Source organism: Bos javanicus, chromosome 11 (genome assembly GCF_032452875.1).
Source record: "Bos javanicus breed banteng chromosome 11, ARS-OSU_banteng_1.0, whole genome shotgun sequence".
Classification (NCBI taxonomy): domain Eukaryota; kingdom Metazoa; phylum Chordata; class Mammalia; order Artiodactyla; family Bovidae; genus Bos; species Bos javanicus.
Window position 1 is genome coordinate 74,302,046 of NC_083878.1, and position 20,541 is coordinate 74,322,586.

The following is a 20,541-nucleotide window of genomic DNA, read 5'->3' on the forward strand; positions in this document are numbered from 1 at the left end:
GCTTCCAGCCCTACGAGAATCCAAATGGGAGGGAGAGTTTATTTTTGGGAATCAAAGAAAGGCTTCGGGAAAGGACATGTGACCAAGTCCCAGCAACCCAGGCTGTTGAAGTGTACACTCACATAGACTTTAGGTTTAAAAAATCTCCTTCAGCCTTCATTTTCCATGGATGTGCGAGCTCTGAGTGTGGCCATACTATTCCTCAGTGTGCCTCTAGCTTACCCAGAGAGTAGGGCTCACAGGCATAGTACTGGATCGTTCCTTCCAGAGCCCTAGTTCTTACCAGCCCTCTTCCACCCAGGGAGGCCATGGCCACTGTGAGTAGGAAGGGCTGCCAGAGGTGGAACAAGGCTGCTGCCTCTGTGCCTGGCTGGGAGCACAGGCGGAGCAGCTCTGCTTCAGATGAGGGCTGCTCACTGGCCACCACTCACTCCGCAGCTAGAACCTGGAAGCAGTGCTTTTCACTCTGAAGACCTGCTTGTCTGTGGTCCGAGTTAGGTGAAATGGCCCTTGTCCTGATAATCTTGAAAGGTTCTTCTGGAACCCCATCACCTTAGTCATGGGAGCAGAAAGTGCAATATTTCCTTTTACCTGGTGGGTGGGAGGGAGGGAGGGAAAGGGACTTTATTTCTGAAAGAAAAATATATAAACAGATCTTCTACATTTATATTTTTAACTTTCTGTTAAGAAAACACTCCAATATTGCCTTGCCTTTTGAGCTCTTGCTACAGTCGCCTTTGCTACTGCTTAAAGAGAGAATTTACAGGTATTGATAAAGAACAAGACTGTTTTATTAAAAGCTTTATTCAACTTGAATATGATCATTTGTGCCAATTCTGTTAACAGCCCTCATCTGAGAAGTGCTTTGCTCTCTCCCACACTCATTTGAAAAGACCCTGATGCTGGCAAAGATTGAGGGCAGGAGAAGGGGATGACAGAGGATGAGATGGTTGGATGGCATCACCGACTCAATGGACATGGGTTTGGGTGGACTCTGGGAGTTGGTGATGGACAAGGAGGCCTGGCGTGGTGCAGTTCATAGGGTTGCAAAGAGTCGGACATGACTGAGCGACTGAACTGATCCTGATACACTGGTCCTTACCGTGTGCCTGGAAGGCAAGAACTTAAACTAACACCTCCCTCTCATTCTTAGGCTGCTTCCTTCTAGATGGTGGTCCAAGCTGGCTCGACCATCCCCCTGTGCTCCTCCCAGAATTACCTGTGGCACCCACACCTGCAGCTTACTGCCTGGCCATCAGCTCTAGGACAGGACCATTTTAGAGTGAGGCCAGAATACAGCTCAGGGCTTTGGACAGTAAGGGTAGTGATGACTCCTTTTTGTGACCTGGCAAGTGACAGGTTTTCACATCCATGCACTGGCCTTGTACATACTCCCATGGCAAGGAACAAAAAAAGCCAGCAGAGCGGAGGCCATGGTTATGTGGAGAAGTGGTTCACTAACTGGACTAGGAGAGGATGAAGACAATTGCATGGCCAGGGCCTGGAGCTTACAGAAAAGGGAAGAGATAAAGGACAGGGGTCTACTTCCTTTGCAATGATCAAGGTATGAGTAGACTTCTGATCATGAGCTGACTCAATAAATTCAGTGCTCTCCCAACATGTTTTAGGAAACGATATGAGATACATGCAGCCCCAATTACTCTATCCATAGTACTCACACCACATTCTTTGTAAAGCAGTGGCCGAGAATCAACCACATTTCTCTTAACTATATGATTCACATCATATCATGAACCCTGAGAGTTCTAAGAACTTTCTTCTCAAAAGTCACAAACAGGAAAGTGAGACAAAGTTAGCTGAAGGTTTCATAAAAGCTACATAATTAAATGGTAATACTCCCTCTCTCACAAACTGCCTTCTGTAAAAAAATCTCATTTTCAGCTAAAATGTGTGATTAATATCTCAAAAAGAAGAGATGATTTTGAGCACTGGAGCAAGTGACCAGGCAATTTTGGAGACCTGTCCAAAAATGCCAGGGTCAATAGACTGAAACTTGCCCCTGACCATCCTTGATAAAGTGGGTGTCTGTTCTGACTCCAGGGATGGTTCCCAGGAAAGGAGTCTTAGGCTTTCAACAGTTTTCAGTTCCCAGGACCTTGCCTGCAAGTGTGGTCAGTACTCATTTACTCACTTCTGATGTGTTCCCAAAGAAAATATTCTAGGAGACCAAGCTCATATCCAGCTTTTCTCCTTTTTTTGCAAATGAAGTAAACACCTGATGTAGGGGCTTTGTAAAAAACAGGTTTTCATGGGCTGCTCGCTGTTCTTCCCACGTGCTGGGTAAAGCTTCTGTTCCTGAAAAAAAAAAAAAAAAGACAGGATCTGTCAATCTCACAGCGCTAATATTTGGAACCAGTGGAGCTTTTTTTTTCGTTTTTGGTCTGGAGCTGAGACAGCCTTGCCCCTTACTGGTCCAGTGAAATTTTGAGACCAGAAACACAGACTCTGCCATTTCCTTCTCCAGGGGATCTTCCCGACCCAGGGATCGAACCCAGGTCTCCTGCATTGCAGGCAGACGCTTTAACCTCTGAGCCACCAGGGAAGCCTAGACTCTGCCCAGAGAAATCTAGAAACCTATGATGTGAAACCTGCCTCCTAAAAACATTTTATCCTTTTTCTTGTTATTGTCCATTATGTTACATTTAACAACAGAAATCTCGGCCATAGCTAAAAAATTCCCATTCAGAGACCGGTCTGTGCAGAGCTAAGGGTATGCCGACTTGTCACATCTATTTGGCTTCACAGTGAAGCGAGGCTTTCACCACCACAGCGACCCTATGATGCAACCTCATCACCTGTCTAAGAGGGGTTTCCAATGAAAACAAATCGTAAGCTGAAAGAACTCTGGTGGCGGTGGACTGAGCAAAGGAGAAAGAAAAAGTTGGATAATTATGTTTACTACTTAACAAAGAGGAGAGGAAAACTGACAGAAATAGGGCAGATATTATTGGTATCTTTTCTGTATTTTTCTGTTCACAGTACAGAAACAGAAGATAATATCTCAACAGGACCAGCTGATACAGTCTCACTATTTCACTCTGTTTCAATCACGTGAATAACACAGAGCATATTATAATTTCTTCCTGGAGGCATCCTTCCTCTTACCTTGAGAAGTAACTGTGACGTCAGTTGGAAGGGTTGTCGTGAGGTCCTTATACAGCAGTCTAGCACAAAAGGGGACGGACTGACCTTCCGGCTTCACTTTGTAAGTAAATGACAGCAAGTTGCACAATGAGTTTCTCTGCAAGGGCCCCACAAGAAAGGCTGCAAAGTCACTCTAATGGGGATGGGGATCAAAAGAGACACAAAGTATATGACAATTACAGCTCCAAGGCAATAAGTGGTTATGATGCATCAAACATGTCTACCAAAACAGGGCCCGTTAATTAAATCTCAGAAATAAATGAAGGATAGAGAAAGGCCTGAAAAAAGGACAAATGATAGAGATTCATAAGATAATTAAGAGTTGGTAGCAGCCTAGAAGGCCTGTAAGAAGCACTTACTAAGTCAATGGCCAGAGGCTGGGGAGACACTATTTCTGCTAAGAACTCAGGGGATGTCACACGTTTGGCTGAAATGCTTCATGTCTACATTCACATGTCAGTATCTAACTGATAACCAGAAGCTTCGGTCATTCCAAATGCACAGAGAAATGTTAAGTTTGTAAGAGTCACTTATTTCCTGCTTGTATTCATTTCCTTTTTTTCCCCCCCTTTTTACTGCAACCCTAGCTCAGTTACAACCCTAAGAATGTAAGCCTGAGCTTAGTCAAAGATGGACAGCATTCCTCTATGGTTTTTTCAGAAACCATTATTCTGCTTTGCACCTATTCCCAAGGCTCAGCAAAGATACCTGGCACACAGCAGGTCATCTACTGGGCCTTCACTGAATTAAAAATAAAGCAACTGTACCCTACCACTTTGTGAGAGGAAGGAAGGATCAAGAAGTATAAAAGCCTGAGAATCACCGTTCATGAGTAAATAATCTCTTCACCAATACCCATCCAGAGTTTCAACAGAAGAGGAGGTGGAAAACAGCTTGTATGTAAATAAGAAATGAGCATTAGGACGACAACAGTCAAACTTCTGGCTTGGAATTATGAACCAATCTAAAGTACAAAAGAACATGTCCCTTTCTTTCAAGTCTATCTGGGCTCCCAAAATGCTTTATAAGATCACAGATACCTGAAGTCGATCTGCCTGGTACTTCCTCCCTGAGTAAGCATTTAGGTATTCCCAGAGAACAAACAAGAAGTGCCGAGTATTAGTCTGTAGGTATTTTGCAGATATCTCTTCTAGGGGAATGAAGACTGGAACTGAATGGTGATGTATCCAAAGTGGTTTCTCCATGACAAGGTCCACAAAGTAGGAATCCAGCAGGTTCCCCTCGAAAGCAGTGCTGATGCAGACACAGACTCCTCGGCTGGTCAGCTTCCCGCTGATCCCTGGGACAAGACAGTGCCTTAAGGGACATGAGGCAAAGGCTTCATCTGTGCATCCCACGCTCCTCAACTCCACCCAGTACACACACCATGGGCTCAAATGCTCACTGAACGAATGTCTAGACTCTTTCTTCTGACTTTGACTCACTGAGTTTGTTTTCTTAAAACCACAGAATTGTGGGGGGAAAAAACATTCTAAGTATCAAATTATTGAAGAAGAGATTTTGAAATTTTCAATTTACCTATGGCTCCTTTTTTCCTGAGTGCCAAGTAACTTACGGTAGTACTCAGGTCTTCTCACAATCCTCTTATGATACAGATAATAGGTAAGTAAGTCCTCATTTTAATGGTCAAACAGAGACTTGAGGGGTTCAAACTATTTGAACAGTGGCATCAAGCAAACCAGCTGTAAAGGAAGTTCTAGCACACGGTCTAGCACATGTTGAATCACTACAATGAATAGTCTAAGCCAGTCACCAACCAATCTGCTGCTGCACAGGGGCCAGTTTTGCAGGTAAAGCTGCCTATGAATAGCATGCCAGTTCTGCATGTGTATGTCGGGGGGTGGGGGGCAAAATTCAGTGTTAATGAAATAGGTCCAGGACTAATAATACATCTTGCAAACTATCTCACTAGACAGGAGACTCAGACTGAAACAAGTGAGAAAAAATTATACCTGTAAAACGATATGCCTGCAGAATGGCTTTCATGTTTTCCTGTTTTCTCTCCAAAATTTCTTGCTCACTAATCTCTAATATTTGGTCAGGTTCTACATTGGCAGTAGATGCTTTAACCTGCAAGACATGTAGCAGATTTATCTGGGTACAGAGGCATAATAGAAGTCCCATGCCCTCACCTACATGGGAAAAATGTAAATGCAGAGTATTTTTTTTATTAGGTTATGAATCAAGAAATGCTACTGTGGCCAGCCAGCTGGTGCTATGAATTCACAGCAGAGGAAGAATCTTGTGGGTTATATACAGTACCAGGAATCAAAAGTAGAAACTATGCTGGCCTGAAGAACAATGCATTTGGCTGCAGTATAGTCTTGTGAGAGGAGAAAGAAAAAGAGGTAAGGAAAGCCTAGGGTAAGCAAAAACAGCTGTAAAGAGGCAAAGCTGGTAAAGTTGGGTCAGACTGTGCAGGCTTTTAAGTGCCAGGATGAGAAATACTGATTATAAGTTGCACACTGTGAGCTACAACCCAGTAGATGCTATCAGACTAACTCCTTCTGAGACAACTACCCAAGCTGATGCAAATACCAAAAAGAAATAAGCAATCATGCAAGTAAACAAACAGAAAATGGCCCAAAGGCATCAGAGAACCACCAAAATAGCCAGACTGAAGACTAAAGATGAATGCGGAAGTTAGCTGGGTTTTCCTCCTCATAGTCCTGTTGATTTTTATCACATGGCATACAGGCCAAATAGAAAGCTGCAGGCTAGATTCTGCAGCAGTCTCGCAGCGCCAGGGCAACAGAAACTGGAGACTGAGGTTACCAGAGCAGACTTCCTATGGGCCAAGATATAGAAATGGGAACCCAGCAGGCTGCATGACACTTGTCCTCCAGGCATAACAGAAAGAAGCTGCTGAAAATTAAAAAGCTGAGCAGACTGTGGAGGTCAGGGCCTGCCAAAGAAGACGGATCTTGACACATCTGTCCTAGCACACCCAAGCTTTCAAGTAAGGCCTCCACAAAGGACTACGCTCTACGAATGAGGGCAAACCAGAAACAGGTGACCTCAGTTGGTTGATAGTGATGTGCCCTTACACTATTTGCCTGTCAGAAAAAAGCTGAAATTTTTTCTGCAAGAAGACAGCATAGTTCAGAATCCCTATTTTTTTTTTCAAACACTATCCATCATTGAATTAAAAAGAAAAATTACCAAGCATATCAGGAAAGAGGAACAGATGTCTAAAAACCAGAAGGAAAAAGAAGACAACAGAAGCAGATCTGAGGGGATTCAGCTATTTGAGTTATTATCAGACATAGTCATTAACACAGATTAAAGGATGGAAAATTCATACCAAAGGGCTGGAATCTATTAAAAAGAATCAGATGAAAATCCTGAATCCAAAAAATACAGTTAACAGAAATCAGGAATTCAACGGGTTTAAAAGCTGACTGGACACATAAGAAAAGTGGAAAATAGGTATATTTTCATAGCTAGATTAAAGAAGAGTAAAGACATAAGAGAGATCACAGTAAGAACAAAAAATCCACACATGGAAACCCCAGAAACAAAGAAAAAGAACAAGACACATTACTTGAAGAGATACTGGGCAAATTTTCCAAACAAATGAAAACTGCAAGTGATTAAGGAGTGCTATAACACAAAGCAGGATAAAGAAAGAAAACCAATCCTAGCTACATTATGATGTGAAACTGCTAAAACCCAAGGATAGAATCTTAAAAGCAGCCAGAGGAAAAAAGACACATTTTATTCAAATAGTAAGACTAACATCTGAAAGAAACTATGGAACCAGAAGACAATGAAAAAATGTTTTTAAAGTATGAAAGAACGTAAATTTCAACCTATAATTTGAATACCCAGTAAAAATATCCATTTAAACATGAAAAATAAAGTGAAATAAGGGTGCTTTCAGACAGACAAAAATAGAGAATTTTCATTTCCTGCAAACCAACACTGATAATAGTATCAAAAGGACCTACTTAAACTGAAGAAAAATAATCCCAGATGAAAACATGGAAATGCAGTACTAAAGAGCACTGAAAAGGGTAAACAGGTATGTAACTTTATAGGCACAGTGACTGTACAATGAAGTGTTTCATAGAGTTTAACACATGTAGAATTTACATACAACAATAACATGAAAGGTTGCATGTGTGGGAAAGAAAAGATTTTAGCTTCTATAATTATCTATGAAGTGATAAAGGTACAAATCTAAAGTATATTCTAGTAAGAAAAACAAGCAGAGGTTAAAGCGTCTGCCTGCAATGTGGGAGACCTGGGTTCGATCCCTGAGTCGGGAAGATCCCCTGGAGAAGGAAATGGCAACCCACTCCAGTATTCTTGCCTGGAGAAGCCCATGGACAGAGGAGCTTGGTGGGCTACAGTCCACAGGTCGCAAAGATTCGGATACGACTGAGCGACTTCACTTTCACTTTCTTTTCTCAAAGATAATCACTAAAAAAATGCTAAAAGTCATATAATTAACAAGCTAATGCAGAAGTGGAATAATACAAAAAGTAGCAAGAAAGAAGAGAAACAAAGAACAAATAGTAACATCTATTTTATTAGATGTTACTAATGGAGATGGAGATCTAGATATATGCGTTATATGGAGATCTAGATATATTGCATTACATGCTTTAGTCGCTAAGTTCAGTTCAGTTCAGTTGCTCAGTCGTGTCCAACTCTTTGTGACCCCATGGACTGCAGCCCGCCAGGCTTCTCTGTCCATGGGATTCTCCAGGCAAGAACACGAGTGGATTGCCGTTCCCCTCTCCACAGGATCTTCCTGACCCAGGGACTGAACCCTAATCTCCTATATTGCAGGCAGATTCTGTACCATTTGAGCAACAGGGAAGTTCTTCTAGATATGTTAGGAATCATTAAAAGTTGATAAATAATTAAAAGACAAAGACAGCCAGGCTGGATTAAAACTAACTATACACTACTTACAAAAATAAGAACTGTCGAAGTTATACTTAACAAAGTTGGTTTTAAGGCAAGAAGTTTAACTAAAATAAAAGGGAACACTGCATAATGATGCAGTCAAAGTTGCTCAGTCACATCTGACTCTGCAACCCCATGGACTATACAGTCCATGGAATTCTCCAGGTCTGAATACTGGAGCAGGTAGCCATTCCCTTTTCCAGAGGATCTTCCCAAGCCAGGGATTGAACCCAGGTCTCCCACATTGCAGGCAGATTCTTTACCAGGTGAGCCACCAGGGAAGCCTAAGAATACTGGAAAGTGAAAGTGAAGTTGCTCAGTCGTGTCCGACTCTTTGTGACCCCATGGACTGTAGCCTATCAGGCTCCTCTGTCCATGGGATTTTCCAGGCAAGAGTGCTGGAGTGGATTGCCATTTCCTTCTCCAGGGGATCTTTCCCACCCAGGAATCAAACCCGGGTCTCCCACATTGCAGGCAGACGCTTTACCATCTGAGCCACCAGGGAAGCCCAAGAATACTGGGTAGCATATCCCTTCTCTAGCAGATCTTCCTGACCCAGGAATCAAACCGGAGTCTCCTGCATTGCTACCAACTGAGCTATCAGGGATAGCTGATAATGATAAAAGGTTGCTGCATAAAAATAAAAGGCTTACCAACCAAGAAGATAAAACAATCCTAAATTTGTCTGTACCTACTACACAGCAAAACTGAATGAAAGGGGAAAAAATGTACAAATCCACAGTCACAGTGGGAGATCAACACGTTTATCCCAGCAACTAATAAGTTGACAAGTAAAATAGTGAAGAAATGAACATCATGATGAACACATTTGGTCTATGTGATATACAGAGAGAATACAGTACCCAAAAATGTAAAATGCACATTTAATGAACATGGAACATTTGTCAAAATTCACCACATGCTGGGTCATATTCTTCAATCACAATGGAATTAAGCTACAAATCAATAACTAAAAAAATTAATTAACAAATCCAATTTTTAGATATTATGCAGTATACTTCTTAAACTGATGGGACAAAGGAGATATCACAATGGAAATCAAAAATATTTTGAACTGAAATGATAATGAAAACATATCAAAACTTGCAAGATATAGCTAAAGCCATGTGCTATGAATATTTGTGTCCCTCAAACTTCATGCTGAAATCTAATGCCCAATGTGATGGTATTTGGAGGTGGGGCCTTTGGGAGGTGATTAGGTCATAGCTGGAGCGCCTTCATTAGTGTCCTTATAGTGTCTGGAATTAGTGTCCTTATAAATGAGATGCCAAAGCACTAGCTTGCCCCTTGTGCCATGTGATGTTACAATGAGAAGACCACAATCAAAGAGGTAGTAAGGGGGACTCCCCTGGTGGTCCACTGGTTAAGAATCTGCCTGCCAATGCAGGGGATGCAAGTTCAATCCCTGGTCTGGGTAGATCCCACATGCTGCAGAGCAACTAAGCCCAAGTACCACACTACCAAAGCCCACGCTCTGGAGCCTGTGTGCCGTAGCTATCAAAGAAGTCACCACGAGTCCGTGCACTGCAGCAACAAAGACCCAGTGCAGCCCAAAATAAAATATTCTTTTAAAAAGAAGTAATAAGTCCTCTGACACTAAATTTGCCAGTGTCATAATCCTAGATTTCCCAGCAACTACAACTGTGAAAAATAAATATTTGTTGCTTATAAGCCATCTAGTTTACGTATTTTTGTTATTGTGGCCCATGTGGATTAAGACAGTATGCTTAGAGGGAAATTTATAACTTTAAACACATACAGAAGAAAAAAAAAGACTTAAAAAACAGTTAAGTATTCATCCCAAGAAACTAGAAGATATATGCCATGTACAATGACTGGAAGGCACAATACTAAAAAGATTTCAACTCTTTCCAAATGGATGTATAGATTTAGTGCAATTTCCATCAAAATTAAAGGAGGTTTCTTTTCAGAAACTGACAGCCAATTCCCAAATTTATGTGAAATTTGAGGGGCCAAGAATGGCCAAGATAATTCTGAAGAGTAAGACCTAAACCACAGGAATCAAAACTTTTCAGTAATAAACCTCTGGTACCTGCACAAAGACCAACAGACCAATGGAACAGAACAATTCAAAGATGGGCCCGCAGCAGACCCAAAGATCCACTGCAATCAATGGGGAAGAGTGACCTTCAAGCAGTGGTACTGAGTGAACTGCATACCCATATGGAAAAAAATGGCAAGTGTGACCTTCAGGGACTTCCCTCACAGTCCAGCGGCTGGGCCTGTGCGCTCCCAATGCAGGGCGCCTGGGTTTGGTCTCTGGTCAGAAGCTAGATCCCATATGCTGCAACTGAGACTGCATGCCACAACTACAGATCCAGAGTGCCATTAACCAAGACCTGGTGCAGCAAAATAAATACTGTTTTAAAAGAAGTAGTAGTATGACTTCTATTTCACACCATGTTACACAAAAATCAATTCCAGAAGGACTGTATTTCTGAAAGTAAAAAGTAAAATAAAAACTTTCAGAAAGTAACACAGAACATCTTCGTGTTCTTAAGTTAGGCAGATATTTATTCAAAGGAAACATGAAGTTAGATTCTTAAATCAAGCCTCATTAAAATGAAGACTTTCTCCTCATCATCACAAGATGTCACAGGAGAGTGAAAAGGCAAGTTCGTCTTTAAAAGAAGATTTGGAATACAGATACAAAACAAGGTACTTCTAACCAAAGTGTGTAAAAAATTCTACAATAAGAGATATACAACCCAATAAAAATTCTGCAGGAGTTCTGAAAAGTTCATTTCACAAGACTTTCAAGTGTCCAAAAAAGGTACTTAAAATCATTAATTAAAAGAACTCAAATTAATTCACAGTGACTTACTATTATACTCTCACTAGAATGATAATTTTTTAAAACTGACAATATCAAGTATTGGTAAAGATGAAAAAAAATGGAAATCCTATATACTGTTGCTGGTAATGTAAAATTGGTACAATCAGTCTCAAATTCTGTTTGACAGCATTTACTAAAGATAATCTTTGTACCCTGTGACCCAGCAATTCAACAGAAAAGTACATCTTTTTACATCAAAAGAGCATGAAGAATACTGCATTATTCTTAATACCCACAAAGTGAAAAACCCAAATAATGTAAATGTCACCAACAGTTCAATAAGTAAAGAAATTGTGGGATATTTTCTAAAATGGAATAATTATATAGCAATAAAAAAGAATGACCAGGGGACTTCTCTAGTGGCCAAGACTCCGTGCTCTCAATACAGGGGTTCCTGATTTGATTCCTGGTCAGGGAACTAAGATCTCACATGCCACAACTAAAAGATTCAGCACAACCAAATAAAATAAGTACATACATTGTTGCTGTTCAGTGGCTAAGAAGGACCACTGCTGCTGCTGCTGCTGCTAAGTCGCTTCAATCATGTCCGACTCTGTGCAACCCCATAGATGGCAGCCCACCAGGCTCCCCCATCCCTGGCATTCTCCAGGCAAGAACACTGGAGTGGGTTGCCATTTCCTTCTCCAGTGCATGAAAAGTGAAAAGTGAAAGTGAAGTTGTTCAGTCGTGTCCGACCCTCAGTGACCCCATGGACTGCAGCCTTCCAGGCTCCTCCATCCATGGGATTTTCCAGGCAAGAGTACTGGAGTGGGATGTCATTGCCTTCTCCAAGAAAGACCTCAGCATGCACCAAAATGGATGAACCTCATAGAGAAATCAATCCGCAAAAGAAGACAGACAGAACAGAGTTCATACATTTTTCATTTATATAAAGCTCAAAAATAAGTAAAACCAGTGTTATGATAACAGAAACCAGAATAGTGTTACCTTGAAGGAAATGACTAGGAGGATGGAGGAGGGAGACTTCTCAGGTACTGGTAATAGTCTACACCTTGATTTGTGTGGTACTTACCAGAGTATGCTCATCTCTATAAAAGGATCTTTAGATTTGTGCACTATATACACATATTTATCTATCTATATTAATATATAGATACATATTTTCTCTTTACTAAAAAAAAGAAAGGGAAGAGGGAGGAAGAGAAGAAATGGAGACAAGGAAAAGAAAGAGAAGAAAAAGAAGGAAGGCTGAGGATGCTTGTGACTGAGCAAGAAAACTTGTAATTTAATGAAAAGTGTATTTTATGAACATTTTCTTGGCTGTGCAAAATGTATTGGAAAATATAAATATTAGAAGAGAACCAACTAGCAGACTACTGCAATAATCCTACCATCTAAAACCTGGTAAATATTAAGACCCATGTGTATAATGCACAAGCTATGGTAAGGAGGAGGTGGAGGAGGGGGGCACAAAGACAATCTAAAGAATTTGACAGGTTTTACTAATTGGATCTGGGCTAGAGAGAAAGCTTAAAAGAAGGAAAAGTCAAAGTTTACTGTGAAGTTTCAAGTTGGGTGAAAGATGATTCTAGAAAGATGGTATTAATGACAAAAGTACTAATGACTCAAGTCTGGCTGAAACTAAGGTAAGAGGCTCATGTCCATGAGGGCAGGTTAAGAGATTACGATGAATTCACTTGACCCATTAGTAAGGCCTGCCAACTGTTAGATGATATTGATATCAGCTGACTCTATAGCTGTGATTACTTGAGGGATCAAGGACTGAAATTGCTCCAGTTAAGACCACAGGTAAAACTTATTATTCAGATTTGCTTATCCCAGATCATGTTAGGTTTTTACACTCCAGGAAAGCCTGCCAATATCAATCACACTTCTACTCACTCTGGCTTGACGCTGTTTCACTTCAGCCCTCAGCTTATCTCGTAGACGTTTCAGTTCATGAATCCTGGCTTCAAGAGCTTGTGCATTCTGTGGCTCTTCCAATTTTTTACGGGATTTGCTCACTTGAGTCTCTAGTCTTTCCAAGTGAGCTAAAACACCTGCGGGAAGTAAAAAGGAACTTTCAAACAAAGCTAAGGATTTCTAAGTCCAGGAACAGGAAGCACTTCAGGGAAGAACAGATGGTGACCCTTTCCCCAGAACTTTGTGGTCAGTTAAACTGTAGATAACAATTGCCAACAATTTATAAACTAGAGGAGCTGACAACAAGAAGTCAATGGTCAGCAACCACTTAGGCAGAACCTACAAGTTCGGACCTACAAGTGGTTACTTACTAGGCCATTGTTCAAAAAGGGAATCATCTAAATATAGCTACTCTTAGTTATCTGTGATAATAGTGACCCAGAGGAAAAACAGGGTCAGAAAAAGGTTTTTTTTAATTGGGTTTTACACAAGTTTTCCCAAAGTGGTACTGTGTAACTGTTGGATTTAGACATCCATAAAGACTTGAGTATTCTGAAGCCCTGAAAAGTATCAGGAGCATAGAACTATAAAGGCACACACTAAAAGGAACTGTCCACCAAAACTACTGGGCATTAGACAGGAAAACAAGCTCACCAACGGACAGAAACTGGCAATCTCAGTTTCCAAGAGACTAAAGACCAATATAGTTGAGGTCCTAGTTTTAAAATGCTAATCAACTCTAGCAATGAAGCATCTGCGAACACTTCCTACATATTAAGACACTTACACCAGATCCTTTACTTGCAAAGCATGTAAAGAATTAAAGCGTTTTTATCTCCTATACATTATGCATCTGCTAAATGCTTCAATGAAAAGCATCAAAACAATTACCTAAGTTCCACAACCACCACAATATTATTTTCCTCCATTTTTTCAGATGAAGCAATCAAGGCAGAGAAAGGTAAAATAACTTGCTCAAGGTCACAATATTTATAATGACACAGCCAGACTCAAACCCAGGTCTCACCAACACTGGTCACTGCCTGGCAAGGCCCCTTCCACAGGAGTAATGCGGGAAATGGCCCCCCAAAAGTTCTGAGAAGAAAAGAAGGCTCACTGGCTAGAGCTGCAGCTCTGAATACGAACATTTAGCACACTATTGTGAAGAAGGCACTGGCGACCCACTCCAATACTCTTGTCTGGAAAATCCCACGGACGGAGGAGCCTGGTAGGCTGCAGTCCACGGATCGCTAAGAGTCGGACACGACTGAGCGACTTCACTTTCACTTTTCACTTTCATGCATTGGAGAAGGAAATGGCAACCCACTCCAGTATTCTTGCCTGGAGAATCCCAGGGACGGAGGAGCCTGGTGGGCTGCCGTCTATGGGGTCGCACACAGTCGGGCACGACTGATGAGACTTAGCAGCAGCAGCATACTATTGCATGCAGCCTACTGGTCGAAAAAGGGAAAAGAGCTTAGAAATAAGTCATTTTTCCTGCTCCAATGATCTCAGCTGCCTTTAAGTCTTCCATGTTAGTTTAGTTCACCATCCTACTCCCAAACTTCAGGTTAGAGGGGAAACGGGCTTTCAGCCTGAGAATTATTTTGAGGAGCAGCAGTTAAATGTGACCCTTTGAATACCTCCGCGAGACTCGCCGTCTTGTCTTAAAGTATTTGCCAGCTCCATCTCCTCCTCAGATTTTCAAAGGCCTTCCTAGAAAAGTTGTCCATGCACCAGTAATTGCGTTATCCTTGCGGGCAAAAGAAAATGCCAAGAATGTATTCACACTCACGACAAACCCACAGGGCCGGCCCACACAACGCAGACACGCACCCCTGAGCCCCGACACCGCAAGCGTATTCGCTAGGACGCCCCTTCACTGACCCGCCCGGCCCATCCCCAGGTGCGAGTCGGCCTCTACCTCCCGGTCCCTGCGCGCTGCCGCGGCACCACGCCTCTGGATCCCCTCTCTGGGTGTCCTCGCACACGGAAGGGGCTGTTAAGAGGCCTGTCAGCTTTCCACCCTGGTCAGAGCCCCGTCCGCCACCGGGTCTGGCTTTCCCTTTATCACTTCTCCTCTTGCTCACTCTAGCCAGGGTCAAGAATTCCCGCCATCCTCGGCTTCAAAATCAAGCCAAGCGGTCCCAGCGTGCTTTGCGCTCCCACCGTACAAAAACATGGCAGCGCTCAGGGCCCCTCCCTGATCCCGGCATGCACCGCGGGGTAGGCCCGGCCTTTCAGTTGAGCAGGAAGATGGCGGCCTCTGGCGGAGAGCCGCAGATCCTGGTACAGTACTTGGTGTTACGAAAGGATCTAACACAGCCTCCGTTTTCCTGGCCAGCAGGCGCAGTGGTTGCACAGGCCTGTCACGCAGCCACCGCGGCCTTGCACCTTCACCGCGACCACCCGCACACAGCAGCTTACCTCCGGGAGCTAGAGCGCATGCGCAAGGTGGTCCTCGAGGTGAGGCTCTAGGAAGAGGGGTGGGACCTTGAGGACGTTGGACCGGAAGTGGGTGTAGTTTTGAGTCCGGGCGCCTAACATCACGGAGTGGGTGTGGCGTGTGTGTGTGTGTGTGAGTGGGTGTGGCGTGTGTGTGCGCGCGCGCGTGGGCGCGCGCCTAACATCATGGAGTGGGTGTGGCATTAGTGTGTGTGGGGGGGCGCCTAACATACAGTGGGTGTGGCGCGTGTGTGCGTGTGTGTGTGGAAACGGTTCTGGGGCTTGAGCTACTGCCCAGCGAGCCTTACCTAAACAGGGCGGGGCCTGACGGTGTGAGGAGTGGACACCCGGCTGGTTATAAATGCTTTCTGCGCCGCTTCGGTCTCACCTGTGTCCCTCTTAAATAGATGCTTGTGAGGGCGAAGGGCTTTCTACCCGCCTTTCTACCTGAGTGCTGTGCTGGCCTTTTAATGGCTGTGCCGAAAAGTACAGTACTTATCCCTCTCCAGAAAACCGATCCAGAAGGGTAGGGACTCAGGGTTCCTTATTGCAAGTGAAATCAAACTGAAGCATTTACCTGGGTCTGACCCCAAAATTTGAAAATAAATGTGAACCCTAGTGTGATTTGAACCTAGCATCAGAGGTAAGGTTCTTTTTACAGATGGCCAAACAGATCTTACCATTACCTTCTGTCAGTTCTAGAAGGTAGAACTCTAGAAATGTATCTTAAGAAAATAACAAGATGCACCCAAAGAGCATTGCACAAAGATACTCATAGGGGCGTTTTATAATAGTAAAAAATGTGGAAATCATTAAATTTCCAATACGATGAGTTGGCTAAACTTCGGCCCTGATAATGGATTATTATGAAACTGGCCTAAGTGACACGACTGAGCGACTGAACTGAACTGAGCCTCCTAAGTCGTGTTTTTGAAGTACATTTAGCTGGCGTGCAAGAGTGCTCATGATGTGGTGCTCACTGAACTATATTCTACATACAAAATGATCCAGATTATGAAAGGAAAAACTAAGTAAATACATCCAAATACTAAATAGTGGAATTTTGTTTTTTAGGTAATGCTTCTGTTTTTACTTTTCTACATTAAGCACATATTTTATAATGAAAAAATGATTGCTTTCATTTTAAAGCAGCTTTCTTCTCATTATAAAATTTATCTTAATAACTGAGGTGGAGGGTTGGGGGTAATTCCTTCTCAGCTAGCTGGCAAAAGCATTATTTTTCAAGAGAAAACTTGCTGTTGAGTGTTGAAACATCAAATAGTAACCTGCAGGGAGAAGTCCTGAGAATCTGTAAGGCAGAAAAGAAACAGATAGTCTTTCCTTTGGATTCTTTTTATAGGACTTTTATAGGAAGACTTCAAGAAATCATGTGGTTTGGACATCTCCCTCTCTCTTGCTTTTAGCAGATAAAATATTTACCCCTTTTCTCAGATGAGACATCTGAAGCCCAGAGATTAGGTGACTCCTCTGAGTTTAAAAGACATGTCATGAGTCTGTTGTTAGCTGTGACTCAAGAAAGGGACTTAGGAGTCACCACTGATTAAATAAAGGTGCTCCTGTAGCCACAAAGACCAATAAGATATAAGACAATGCCACGATTAACTCCGTTTACTGTTTACTGTGTGCCAGACACAGATCTGAGCCTAATTTCACTGAATCTCATTACTACTAGGAAGCATTATCATCCCATTTTACAGGGGGGAAACAAAGATTTAGCTAAGCCACACAACTTATCAGAGATCACACAATGAGTAAGGGGTGCAAAGTTAAAGTGTTAGTTGCTCAGTTGTGTCCAACTCTTTGTGACCCCATGGACTGTAGCCCACCAGGTTCCTCTGTCCATGGAATTCTCTGGGCAAGAATACTGGAGTGGGCAGCCATTCCCTTCTCCAGGAGATCTTCTCAACCCAGGGATCAAACCCAGGTCTCCTGCATTGCAGGTAGGTTCTTTACCATCTGAGCCACCAGAGAAGCCCAGAAAGTGGTACAGCAAGGGTTTGAACTCACTCTAACTTTACTATGCTGCTCCTGGTGCTGAAAAAGGAAGGAAGGGAAGTCAATGCAAGTCCTTCAGCATGCCCAAAGGACTCAATAGATTAAGAGTAGCAATCCCAGCATCCTCTACTTTGATAAGACAAACCTCTGGTTATCTTAGTGGCTTCTGCTTTTCTAGGCAATATATATGTGTGTATATATATATATATATATATATATATATATACACACACACACACACCTTATGCAACATAACACACTAACGATCTTTATTTTCTGAGTGATGGCTTTACTATTTCCTGTAATGAGATTCGCATGGGTGATAAAGATGATGAGAAACGATTTCTGAAAGACACGAGAGAATCATTTGCCCACCATTGAGTTAACAAGGGGGAACTATCCCAGCAGTAAGAAAATCCTTCTTGGTTTGTGTGGACTGGGGTGGAAGTAGGAGGGAGGTGGAAGTGATGTGATTTTAGAAAGCCTTCCAGTAGTCAACTCTTAACGTCAGAGCTGGCTGTGGGATTAGTGATGGCTGTTTAGTCACCAGAACTAGAAAATGCATAGAGCATAATTACTGATAGAGCCCCTCAGCATCTCAGGAGGGGAGAGATAAAGCTCCATTTTATACATAGGAATATTAAACCTTACCCCACTCCCACCCCTTCAGAGAGTGAATGGCAAATGGAGCGATGAAGCTGTTGCTTCTGGAGACCTTCTCTACAGCGCCTTCTTTGGTAGAGCTGTTACTCCACTTTCAGTTAAGAGGAGTCCCCCTTCATACTTTTTTTTTTTTTGCTTTTGCTTTTTGTTACTTCCTAAGTGGGCTTTTCAGCCTGTGTTCTGCTCCTTTCAGGCCCCGGATGAGACCACCTTAAAGTTGCTGGCAGAGACGCTGCAACAGAAGAACATTGACCACAAGCTGTGGATGGAGCAGCCAGAGAATATACCCACTTGCATTGCGCTCCGTCCCTACCCCAAGGAAGAAGTGAGCCAGTATTTGAAGAAGTTCCGATTGTTCAAATGACTGACATTATCCATTGCTTTGTTATGTTTGCGTATCAGCTGAATCCAGAAACTACATGCCGTCCATCCCTAAGCACCGCGTACTCCTTTCAATGACAATTCCCTCTTCCTTTTAAATTCTGGTAGTTTTTATTTTTTCTTGGCCATGCCAAATGGCTTGTGGGATCTTAGTTCTCCAACCAGGGATTGAACCCACACTCTTGGCAGTGCAGAATCCTAACCACTGGACTGCCAGAGAATCCCCAAATTATGACAGTTTCTTGAAGGTCAAACACATGTTCATATTAAAGTTGTCATTAATAAGTATTTCCTCTTACTTTTAATTAATAAGTTCAGATGGGGAAGGTCAGTGAGTAGTAGTATCATCTATGGGTCATTGCTCAAACAGAAGATTTGGTTAGACTTCTATATAGGGTCAAGGAAATGCCCTTACTTTTTTTGTTAGAATTAATATAGTTCTCTCAATCACCCAGGTTTAAAACTTAGCCTTTAAAGTCCTTATCTCTTACTCATTTTCAGGTCTTATAATCGTTGAATCTAGGACACCATCAGATTTAAGATACACAGTAATTTTTACCTGTTGTTAAGAAAGGAGAAATGCTGCCACTTGAGACATACAATTAACTGAAAGATGTATTCCAGTTTCAAAGATATAAAATTTGTTTAGTAAAATATGTCAATACCACATCTATTTTCTTATAGCTTCCAGTGCCACTACCCTGAATCGGGCTCTCATTTTCCTCGTGGGTGTCCCACTGGTCTGCCCACCTAGTGTATCCTGGTTACAAGCCAGCAGATGACCTGCCACCAGGTTTATGCAGGATCACTGAGCACCCTTGTCAGTATAGGGTCCTACTTGCCCATGGAAGAAAGTCAGGATTCCTTAGATCAGCCCTCAGGCCCTCCGTGTTTATATTTCCTAACTAACTTTTTAGGTGACTCTTCAATTCCCTTATTCAAACTTGATGCATCAGTAAAGACACTCCAGTTGCTGCCCTCCAGTCTCTGGCCTGGGAGTCGAATGTTAGGACTCTCCTCCTCCCTTGCCTGCCTCTGGACGTAAGCTGTTTCTGGCTCCAGTGCTGCCACCTTCACAGAGCCTAACCCAGCCACAAATGATAGCACCCATCTCTGAATGTTTATATAATATAGACAGTGCTTAAAAATAGGCAGGGTCAGGGGCATAATAGAGGACTGGCCTTGAACAGGGAGAGAGAGAGAAAACTTAATTTTGAGACTAGAGGAGAGGGAGTGGGGAAAAGTATGAATATATATAAGTTCATAGTGGAAGAAATACCTGTTGACTTAATTTTCTTCTATGAAGTGGGAAGCATATAGTCTTCCAGAACAGTGAATAAACTTTCTGAGCACCTTATTACATGGCATAACATAGTGGTTAAAGCTCCGACTCTAGTGTCAAACAGCCTGAGTCCAAATCCTGGCTTTCGTACATTTCAGCTGGGTGAACTTGGGCAAATCACTCAACTTCCCTGAGCCTAGGCCCTTCATCTGTAAAACAGGGATTTACAGGAGTGCCATGTGGATTAAATGTGTCAGTGTGTACAAATCCTGTGGAACAATGCCAGGGCACTCAGTGCCAGAACCTGAGTGTAAAAATGTAAGACACAGCCCTTAAGAAGCTTTGAGTCACGTAAGCCAGTTGTCTAACTCCTTTTCTGTGAAGTGATGCCATCCACTCCCTGCTACTTCCATTTAAGACAATTAGGTAAATGTTTCCAAATGATACTGAATTTAAAAAAAATCTATATATTTTTAAAATTCAAATTCTGCAGTAAGACAGTGAGTGATACAGTCAGAGAGAGATGAGTGTCTATACAGCTGGGAGATAACAGCTCAGGCAAATGCCTAAAGCAGCTCCCAAGGGAAGAAAGGATAGGCACTCAAGTGAGAGTAAGACAGTAACGGGGAAGCAGCAGCTTTCCTTAGTAGAATCAGCTAAGCTTATTATCATCTGAACTCAATCAGAGTTTCTCAAAGTGTAGTCCCTAAATCAGCATCATTTGGGTACTGGTTAGAAATATAAATCCCGGGGCCCTACCCCAGACCTACTGAACTGGAAACTCTGGTATTATCTAGAAGCAGCCTGGTCCCAAGAGGCAGCCAATCTAAAATGTGTACGATGAATGTGTGTGATTTCAAGTCAATGATAGTGTATGATGTGCTTACAG

At 42.5% G+C, this 20,541-nt stretch overlaps 2 protein-coding genes across 5 annotated transcripts; one reads left to right on the plus strand and one right to left on the minus strand.

Annotated features, from left to right (window-relative positions):
* Positions 1 to 19: 19 nt before the first annotated feature.
* CENPO (centromere protein O) lies at positions 20 to 15,449 on the minus strand. Of its 4 annotated transcripts, XM_061433146.1 has the most exons (8): positions 14,956 to 15,039; positions 14,509 to 14,618; positions 12,845 to 13,002; positions 5,139 to 5,256; positions 4,206 to 4,465; positions 3,127 to 3,298; positions 2,153 to 2,316; positions 20 to 591 (listed from the first exon to the last, which is right to left on the minus strand). In XM_061433146.1, exons 2-7 carry the CDS (start codon positions 14,552 to 14,554, stop codon positions 2,180 to 2,182), a joined length of 891 nt encoding a protein of 296 aa, XP_061289130.1. In that variant the 5' UTR covers positions 14,555 to 14,618; positions 14,956 to 15,039; the 3' UTR covers positions 20 to 591; positions 2,153 to 2,179. The 4 variants fall into 4 exon arrangements, with proteins under 4 accessions (XP_061289130.1, XP_061289131.1, XP_061289128.1 ...); XM_061433147.1 differs by lacking the exons at positions 20 to 591; positions 14,956 to 15,039 and adding an exon at positions 15,293 to 15,449 and having other exon boundaries at positions 787 to 2,316; XM_061433144.1 differs by lacking the exon at positions 20 to 591 and having other exon boundaries at positions 787 to 2,316.
* Positions 15,025 to 18,658, plus strand: PTRHD1 (peptidyl-tRNA hydrolase domain containing 1). The gene is made up of 2 exons (XM_061433148.1): positions 15,025 to 15,331; positions 18,183 to 18,658. The coding sequence occupies exons 1-2, from the start codon at positions 15,080 to 15,082 to the stop codon at positions 18,351 to 18,353; spliced, it is 423 nt and encodes a 140-aa protein (XP_061289132.1). The 5' UTR covers positions 15,025 to 15,079; the 3' UTR covers positions 18,354 to 18,658.
* Positions 18,659 to 20,541: the final 1,883 nt, after the last annotated feature.

Excerpts from the sequence above, each read along its gene's own strand:
- CENPO (XM_061433146.1), bottom strand. The coding sequence starts at position 14,554 with ATGGAGCTGGCAAATACTTTAAGACAAGACGGCGAGTCTCGCGGAG. Across the intron at positions 5,257-12,844 it reads TGAAACAGCGTCAAGCCAGA|GTTAAAGCATCTACTGCCAA; the intron begins GTGAGTAGAAGT and ends CATGTCTTGCAG. Across the intron at positions 4,466-5,138 it reads GCAGGCATATCGTTTTACAG|GGATCAGCGGGAAGCTGACC; the intron begins GTATAATTTTTT and ends GTCTTGTCCCAG.
- PTRHD1 (XM_061433148.1), top strand. The coding sequence starts at position 15,080 with ATGCACCGCGGGGTAGGCCCGGCCTTTCAGTTGAGCAGGAAGATGGCG. Across the intron at positions 15,332-18,182 it reads TGCGCAAGGTGGTCCTCGAG|GCCCCGGATGAGACCACCTT; the intron begins GTGAGGCTCTAG and ends TGCTCCTTTCAG.